Source organism: Manacus candei, unplaced genomic scaffold, assembly GCF_025592945.1.
Source record: "Manacus candei isolate 608988 ecotype Guabito, Panama unplaced genomic scaffold, ASM2559294v1 h1tg000014l, whole genome shotgun sequence".
In the NCBI taxonomy this organism is placed as follows: domain Eukaryota; kingdom Metazoa; phylum Chordata; class Aves; order Passeriformes; family Pipridae; genus Manacus; species Manacus candei.
The window spans coordinates 43,497,970-43,507,732 of NW_026138062.1; the positions used below are offsets into that span (position 1 = coordinate 43,497,970).

The 9,763-nt window shown below is 43.6% G+C and overlaps 1 protein-coding gene across 1 annotated transcript; it reads left to right on the plus strand.

The window, feature by feature from the left end:
* The first annotated feature begins 797 nt into the window (after window positions 1–797).
* GPR83 (G protein-coupled receptor 83) lies at window positions 798–5,006 on the plus strand. Its single transcript, XM_051779884.1, is given in 6 exon segments — window positions 798–1,573; window positions 1,683–1,784; window positions 1,786–1,921; window positions 2,627–2,752; window positions 3,752–3,885; window positions 4,835–5,006. Coding segments are annotated over 6 exon segments (633 nt in total). The 5' UTR covers window positions 798–1,487; the 3' UTR covers window positions 4,884–5,006.
* The last annotated feature ends 4,757 nt before the right edge of the window (window positions 5,007–9,763 follow it).

The following is a 9,763-nucleotide window of genomic DNA, read 5'->3' on the forward strand; positions in this document are numbered from 1 at the left end:
TTTAAATACAAACTAAATCAGAATGATGTGAAACAGAGAAGGGCACACCAGCAACATGGCAGAGTCCTGACACGGGGAGCTTCCACTGGGCTTCTTCCATGACCCTTTGTGGGTATTTCTGGATAGCTTGCACAGTGTGTGGTTGGACCATCTCCTTTGGATCACAAGCTCGGAGAAGGGTGGGCTTGAGCTGAGTGGGAGGAGATTCCCATCCTCCTGCCAGCAGCCAGGCTGAGGAGGTGAGAAGACCTCCTGCTCTCCTGGATGTACCTGGTCTTCAAAGCGAATGGCAGCTCTGGTAACACATGCAAGGGTACTCTGCTAGAAATGAAGAATTAGGTCAAGGAAGGTAAATGGACAAAAGTAAACATTTTTGCTGGAATATGAGTTATAGTACGTGGGAACAGGATCTGATAGATGTGGAACAGTAAGAGCTGGAGTTTTGAGTGTCAGAAGGCAGAATGCCCTTATGCACTGACCAACAGCAATTAAAAGGAGGGGTACTTGCTCTGGCTGGAGTTAGTGACACCACCCAAGCAGATCTGTCCCCAGCAGCAGGGTAGCACCCTACATACGCGCTTGGGAAGTGGCACATGCTGTGTAGGATTTGTGGCTCTTGGTCTCCTGGTACTGATTTTCTATTTCCTACCATGTTTTGGGAGGAAGGTAGAGGGAACACACATGCTGCCATCTCATCAGTGCTTGTGTTCAGTGTACAGGTGCCTGTTGCTTTGGATACTGAATTCCCTGGGCTAAGACATCCATTCCTGTCCTCTGTCCCATATAATCACTTACTCTAAGTAGTTACAAACCCTAGAAAACAGTTTCACATCAAACTTTTATTCCCTTGGCCAAGAGGAAATACCAGCCAAGGGAAAACTTCAGTATTTATCTCTCTGAGGGGAAAAAAGGTCTTTGGAAAAATACAGTAGGTACATTAAGCCAGCTTGTTATTCACAGGTCATCTCTTACCCCCCATTCTATGCTTTTCTATTCTATTCTATTCTATATAAGTGTCATGCTGTGAAATAGGCTGAAAACTTCCTGCCAGACCTTTAAACCTGCTCAGATTTGACCTGTCCTGGAAGATAGCAGAGCTGGCACATACGCAGCTGGTGTATAAACAGCACAGAATTTCCATGAGCTGGGCCGCTGGTAAAGAAGGATTCCGACAGCTGAAGAGATTGATTTTGCCTTTCCCACAGATGTACTTGCCTTGGAGTAGCGCCTGGGGGAGTGCAACTGCATGGAAAAGCAGCACGTCAGAGCAGAAATGTCATGCAGCCCAATGACTGCAGAAGATCGCGGCTCGGAGCTCGCCCGGGGGTATAAAGCTGGCTGAAGGAGCAAAAGTAGAGGCGAGCTGAGCAGGAGAAGCAGGCTGTGGAAGACAGGAGCATCCACCTGCTCCAGCTGCTCGTGTGCCGTGTTTGCAGCCTCCGAGCGCTCGGGCTGAGCGAGGGGAGAGCGGCTCTACCCTCTTGCAAATGAGCTGTTTCCGAAGCTGTTTCCGAATTGGAGGAGCAGAGCGACGTTTCAGAGATGTCCTGCTTCGTCTGGCTCACCCTTTCCGGTATGGTTAACGCCTTTGTGATCCCAGGGAAGTTGCCCCTCAGTGGGAGCCTAGAGAAGACTTTTGTAATCCGGAACATCTCGGGTTTCTTTTCCTGGGATAATGACAGCCTGGCCAACTGGCAGAGCTTTGCGGACAGGAGCCGGTACGGAGCAGAGTCACAGAGCATCACGGTGGAAGCCCTGCTCATTGTGGCGTACTTGCTCATCATCTTCCCTCTTTGGCAACATCCTGGTCTGTCATGTTGTCACCAAGACGAAGCATATGCACTCTGCCACCAGCTTGTTCATTGTCAACCTGGCTGAAGCCAATATCATGATCACCCTCCTCAACACACCTTTAACATTGGTAAGACTGGGGCAGAGTTGCCAAAAAAGCACTTCCGTGGCCTTTTCCTCTTTACAGTGCATTAAAGCAGTGAGTGGATGTTCTGCAGATACCTGTCCACTCCAAATTACAGTCGTTGGAGTTGCCTTTGGAAAACTGCACATGTATTTTTTTTGTCTTAATTCCTGTTATCTAGTTGAAGATCTGAAATTATTCGTTTATTAAAAGTGGCCTTGATAGTACTTGAACAATAGTAACCTTGCAGTGATTACTTAGTACTTTGTACTTTCTCTTCTCTGAAGTATTTCCAAGGTAATAAATACTATGAATCTCTTGGGAAAAAAGTAAAATGCTCACCATCATTTTACAAGCTATGTTGAAAAGCTGTAGTTTGCATTGAAGTGAAATAGGATGTTCAGGTCACCCCTACTCTGTAAGGAGGGCTTAAAAGAGCTTAAAATGTATTGACTCAATAGTTAGGCTGCAGAAGGATACACTGTGAATAAAACAGAACATCTTTGGTATCATGTTGCTATATTGTCCTGGAGGATATTGCCAAGCCACTGAGCAGCACTAACCTGCCTCTTCAGAGTTCAGAAGGCAGAAAATTATACAACTATACAAAGAACCTGCTATCTCAAAAGTGTCTTTTACAGAGCACAAGAAATTATGTAATGGGTGTGTATCTGTAAGCAGTTGTGAGAGTGCACAAAACTAATGTTTCAGGCTCGTTTTGTGAACAGTACTTGGATATTTGGGAAGGGGATGTGCCATGTCAGTAGGTTTGTGCAGTACTGCTCCCTCCATGTCTCTGCCTTGACCCTCACAGCCATTGCTGTGGACAGGCCCCAGGTGAGAGCTCTCTGAAACCAAGACGGAAAGCTTGAGAGGGCATAAGTAAACAGAGAAAGGATGATTCCATATCTTTTCCTTCTCAGCTCCCAGGACAGGGGGACAGTTCTTGCTATCAGATGGAGAGAATAGTTTCGAGCCTGCAGCAAGGTGGGAGGTGGGAGGTATCCATTGCCTTGCGATCGCTTCCAGCGGGGTAAAGGGAGCTTTTATGTGATAGATAATCCAGTAGCTCTCAAACAAGGAGAAAGTTGAAGATCCTGTTAGAAATTCACATGGACAGCTCTCCTCTGGGGTAGTTTGTCCAGCAGCATGGCTGTAGGGACATCCCAGTTAACTTTCTCAGCTCCATCTCCTACTGCTCTGGGATGTCTCACCCCTTGTTACTCTGAATACTGGAGAGCTGACTGTAGCACACTGCTGTTTGTCACAAGCAGGGCTGTGGCTTGCTGTTAATAATGGGCTCAAAACTGGGGACAGTTGGGCATTATCAGTTTGGAGTCACCTCACAACTACACAAAACAGTTGACAGTTGGCATTTTCTGCTAGAAAGATTGTTTCCAGAAAATGCACTGACTGTCAGAAGCATTCCCAGGGAGGTCTGGTTAAGTCACAAGCCTTTGGTTCTTTGGGTCACTAGTACTGAAGAGTCTGGGACTTTTTTTCTGCTCCTTTTTTTTTTTTACTATAAAATAAACTGAACCTGGAAATGAACATGTGTCAAGACTTGGTACTGCCGGTACCCAGTTCTTCTCGTCTAGATGCAAATACTGAAATTTGAGAGTTGGACTGGGATCTCACTTGACCCATATTCATGCAGGAAAAATTCAAGTTTTTATGTACACTTTATAGTCAATGGGAACTGTGTGAAGACTCTACTGCATGCATGCTGAATTTCCACATTAAGTAATAGATTAAAGGCTGGAAGATTGTATGAAAAAAAAAAATTATTTTTTCCTGAAGTGTAATAAGCCTGGATTTTGGTTTTATTTTGCACAGGTTATAATGCACCCACTGAAACCTCACATATCTACTGGAAAAGGTGTTATCTACATCTCTGTAATCTGGATCATGGCAGCTTGTTTTTCCTTACCACATACTATCTACCAAAAGCTCTTTACCTTTGAATATGGGTAAGGATGTGCTTTGCTTTCCTCCAAACTCTCCCTGGAGGCCAAACTCTCAGTGGTCTTCCTTTGGGATCTTGTATTGAAAGCCTTTGAGCATATGTCAAGGTCAGCCAAATATGGATCTAGTCTATAATTTTCATCTGGTTCTTTTTGCTGTGTCTGATATCCTGCCCTTTCCATTTTTAATTATTTTATATTTATTCTGTCACACTAATCACATGAAACAGGCTAAAAGTTAAAGGGTCTGGCCTGGACCCATTACCATTATGCATTGGCATTTTATACCATATATCAATCTGACTTATTTGGGCAGACCAGACATGGGAATTAAAAAAAAAACTAAAACCCAACAGGTTTCAATCTACTCTTTAGCTCTGGGAAAGTAGAAAAATCTGCCTCAGCTGCTTGTTCCATAAAATGCTGTCAAGAGCCTTAATATTTGGAAAGCGCTTTAATGAGGGAAAGGTCCCTAATATGTGCAGAGACTGTGTTGCTGTTTGCCAAAGAACAGAAAATAAAAACCTGCTTCTGTGCAGCTCGAAATTTTGTAATTGATGAATTTCATAATATGATTTTAAGGTCATGAATGCCAATGAGAAATTACCACCACGTTGCTCACTGGCTGCTCTATGGCTCAGATCCTTGGACAGCAGAGCTCTGCTTAGCTCTGACAGATATCACAGATAAACAAAGGATTTGCTTCCAGGCTTTATGGCAGGAGCCCTTTCCCACTTGCCTCCTTGTTTCTGATGTACTTCTCCCGTCGTACCCAGCCATATGTCCTCTCATCCCCTGTCCCATATCTCCGTTAGCAGTGAGGAAGTTACCCAGTGCCTGTGCCTGCCAGATTTCCCTGAGCCTGCTGACCTCTTTTGGAAGTACCTTGACTTAACAACCTTCATTTTTCTCTATGTCCTGCCCCTTCTGATCATCTCTGCTGCCTACATGACAGCGGCAAAGAAACTCTGGCTGTGCAATGTCTTCGGGGATATCACGACTGAACAATATTTCGTCTTCTGCAAAAAGAATAGGACCATCAAGATGCTGATGCTTGTTGTCATCGTCTTTGCAGTTTGCTGGTTTCCCTTGAATTGCTATGTCGTCCCCCTCTCCAGCCAGACCATCCACACCAACAATGCCCTGTACTTTGTCTTCCACTGGTTTGCAATGAGCAGCACCTGCTACAACCCCTTCACCTACTGCTGGCTCAATGACAGCTTCCAATCAGAACTGAAGGCTTTGCTCAGCATGTGCAGAAAACCTCCCAGGCCCACAGAACAGAGGCTTCCCTCCACAGTCCCATTCTACCAACTGGCTTGGCCAGAAAGTGGCAACTTCAAGAGGTTGCAGGTCTCCCATATCCTTCCGACATCCAGTCAGGAAAGACAGACATCTCTGCAGTGGAGCCAATAGTAGCTGTGAGTTAAACAGTGGCCCTGGGAAATCTGTAAGGGCTGCACATAGATTTGGCAAGAGCTAAAATGGTGGGAAGATGTGGAGCCCTGTCCTACTTAGGGACTGTGCAACCACATGTGATAAAACCAAGAAGGAGGTTAAGGTTCTGCAGGAGGCAGCATGAAAGAGTTGCATGTTTGATGCAGGCTGATGACAAAAGTGTGGAGCCCCTAACTGGGAGAAAGCAAACTCTTCCCAGAAAGGAACTCTCTCTGTCAAGGTGACTTTGGACTGGCTTGCAGTATGGGACTGTCTGCATGTATGTCACTGTTATCTGCATGACTAAGCCTTTTTACCACCAGGATTGTGTGTGTGTTTTGCTGGTACTTAAACACTAAAGAAACAATCTAATCACATCAGGCCTCCCTTCTCTTTTCTAAGTCTCTTCCTAGCAACATGAAAATGAGATGTAGACCTTTAGGATGCTGGCTTAGATCAAGTGCAACTGGTTAGGAAAGTATCCTTTCTGAACCAAGGTCTGAAAAGTCAATATCTGTTCAGAATGAACAAACAGCTGTACTTCACAAGTTCTTTTTTTTTTTTTTGGTGGAAATACCCTTAGAGAAGTGGAGGATATGATGGACATTGACAAATAGAGGGGTCTCTTACATCACAGGCACTTTGTCTAAGGTAAATTTGAGGAAAAATGGATGCCTAGTCTTTGCTTAAGTAGATGGCTTTTCTTCTAATAGATAACTAAACCCAAAAAAAGCTAGTTTGGAGAAAGCTGGACATACCATCCACAGTCAGAGAACGGATAATTAAATGCTACTGTGAGTTTGGACTAGGACCTTTCGATCAGAACATCTTTGCATTAATGTCAAGTGTCAGCTAAAGGATCCCACAGTTCTACTTCTTTGCTTTTGAATGTTACTCTTACCCTGTAAAGTGCCTGCATACTTGTCAGTTCAGACATTTGGGACATTTCATCTCAACTAAGATGTTAGCTCTCTGAAACCAGTTTATAAATGAATGGCTTTGAGAGAAGGGATGATATCTCTGATAGCAAGTAATGAAAGTGGAACATTTCTCTGCAAGTTATCCTCTGGTGATTGCACAATTTTGGTGCATTTAAAGATAACTGAGATGTGTCCTTTCTTGGGTGGCTAAGAAAATTCACACGACTGCAACTGTCTGAAGTGGTTTGCAGAACTTAATGTTCTTAGTAGAAGAAAATATGGGTTTGAATAACAAAAAACATGGTGGTCCAAAAAACTCTACCTTATATTGCACAGAAAAGCAATAACTCCCTGTGCTGTGGAAATTAGTTTGAACATCACACCAGGGTGCCCCATTCAACTTGCAGCAGTCAGCAATGAAGTGATAAAAGTCTTCTTTTATAAATGGAAAAAAAAAAAAGAGAAAATGTTTTTTCCCTAATTCCTGTAATAACGTTACATTTCTGAAATCATTTTAAGCCTTGTGGAGGACTTTCACACCTGCATATTTAAAGACACTGAAATAGCAACCACTCCTTGCACCTAACCAGTCTTTTCACAAGGTGTTATCAATCTCTCACTCTGAATCCAGTGCTATTTTACTGCCCTTTATCAAGGCCCCCAGAGTTCAGAGTACTTTGTATCACTGATCTGCAGAATCAAACCTTTCCTCCTGCCTTCTTTGAACCCTTATGCCAAATCCCATTTCCTCCCTTAGCATTTGCAACGCATCAGCCCTGAACTGGTCAGGGAGTTAGACTAGATGGTCATTGTAGGTCCCTTCCAACTGAACTATCCTATTCTATTCTATTTCCCAAATGTGCACAGCCCACAAACAATGCTCCCCATTCCAGTGATAGCAGATCCCAGCTCTTTACTAGCAAATAAATGTTTAGGAGTGCTAAATACCTCAGTAAGATGTTCTTTCTGAAGCCGAAGAAAACACCTTAAGACTCATCATTTTTGAATGCAGTTATCACCATTCGAACTGCTACACATGCAAGAACCTTGCTGTAACTCCAGTAGGCAAAATCCTCAGATGCCCACTCAAATGGTCTAGGTGGGTCTGAGCAGGGCTACTGCAGTTACAGCTCTGGATCCTGCACCACTGTACCTGGTGGCAAATCCTTCTCCTCCAGCCTCTGCTCACAGCTTTAAAATAGCTATTTCCCAAGAGACTGAGAATAACTATTATTCACATTTGACTTATTCATAAATCTCTTGAGTGCTGGTGAGAGAGACCATAGCCAGCTCTGCTGCTGACACAGTCTGCCAGCCTTGCACTGAAGCCATGGGGCTGTGAACAGCCTGCCCCTCTGAAGGTACCTACGTAATCTAGCAGCTCTCAAAGGCTTGCCTGAGAGAGAGGTCATATCTTCCCATAGCCTCTGGGTCTGGTACATTAGGACTGGATAGCTTGTTCTCTTATTTCCTGATCTTTGTGCCACCAAAGGGGGATGAGGATGGGATCCTCCCCTGCTCTCCCCATTCTGCACAGCCCAGCAGAAGGGCAGCCCCTGCTCCTTTCTGGGGGTGACACAGTGGCCTGGGGAGAAGGTTTGAACTGGCATTAATGGCACAGAAAGAGGAAAATTCTACAGCCCATTCTTTCTTCTTCTGGGAACCATGTCCCCCCTCAGCCTGTCCTCTGGTTTGCAGGATTGAAGGGATTTCTGTGAGTCCTGGTGCCGTGAAACCTCCCACCCCTTGCCTTAGGCTCAAAGCCTTTTTATGGTACTTAGGCAGGCATCATTACCTCTCTGACCAGGAGAAAAACTGCCTTTATCTACAAAACAAATCAGCACCTCCTGGCCAACTGCCCATAGTTTATAAACTGGGCATGGCATTCTATTGTATGGAATATCCCTTTGGCTAGTTCAGGTCAGCTGTCCCAGCCATGCTTCCTCCAGCTTCTTGTGTACCTTCTGCAGAGCATGGGAAACTGAAAAGTCCTTGTCTTAGGGTAAGCACTGCTCAGCAACAACCAAAACATCAGTGGGTTATCAACATTATTCTCATACTGAGTCCAAAACTGTGCCAGCTACTAAGAAAAAAGTAACTGTATCCCAGACAAAACCAGGACACCAATTAAATAACTAAAGGCCTACAAATGATTTCTAGCTCTAAGGTGTCAACTCACTCATTTCCATAGCATGTAGGGCTAGCTCCATCTACAGCAGACCAGGTATGACTCCAAGCCCCTAAGGTCACAGGGATATGGGGATTTTAAGACATTATATTTTTTGTATGCTTTTTCAGTTAAAACCACCATAATGTGACAGGTTGGTTAGATGTCATCAGTTTTTAATAGTATGAAGCTAAAGATGTATCAGATGTTCTAAAAGCATGTCATCAGAGTCTCTGAAGGTACAAAACTTAGTGGGGTTTCTTGGCAGGACATGTGGTAGGAACCAGCTTGTTATGGTCACATCCCTACTGCCTCCTGGGAGCTGCTCTAGAAGTGAACTGTTCCCAGTGCCTTGCCCAGAATTTGTTTTGAAGAAGCCCAAGACAGGGCTCAGGAATGATCTGACACTTGAACAATGTGGACAGCAGACACTAAACCCTTCAGTTGGGTCCCTGGTATTTCTGTTTGGCACTGCAAAAACATTCCTAGACGTCAAACAGACAAGCAGCTTGAGGCTCTGTTTCTCATCCTGCAGTTCAGACTCCCAGCACGGATGTGCTGTTATGAACTATGCAACAGAATGTATTTCTATCATCCCAATTTAGCACAAATAAGAAGGAAAAAGCAAACAAAACCACAATTCTTTTGTTGCTGGTTGAGAATTTTCATTTCTGCTAGTTTAGGTTCATAAGTTTGTAAGTGTGCAAGAGCTAAAGCATTTCAAAATGTAGCACAGACAGAGTGAGCCCAAGCTATTTTCATCCCTGGACTGGTTACTCATTCAAATGCTTTCAAAGGCACCTACCACTTTCCCTGGATTTTGTGGGGAAGCAAGAATGTGACTTAAGAGGACTAATTCAGCAGGTCCCTGAGTTGGATGGGAGTTCATTTGTAGGCAAGCAATTTCATTTGCATGAAGGTGTTTGATTAATCTCGATGGTTATAGAAAGTTTGAGGTGACATCAAAAAATTTGAATAAGCAAAAGAGAGGATGTCAACTTTACCATCTAAAAAGATTAAATAGTGTTATAATGGGAGTTCTGTGTCACAGTCCTTCAGGGGAGAGTTGATAACATGAAAATGTTTTGAAGCAAATAAATATTTGAATACTTAATGATATAAAGCCATAATAGATTTACTAATTTTATTCCATTGTCACTTCAGAAATATATTTTTTAGTGTTTAATAAAAGTAACTACTTTTTATCATTATACTAGTAATTTAGTATATTAAGTCAAATATTCCATTATGAGGAAAACGCTCTTCCAGAGCTTCCAGCCATGCAGCCTGCAGGACAGAAAACCACAAATTATCCCTAACATACACCTAGATTTTGATTTGTGCCACTCTTATGTGGTCT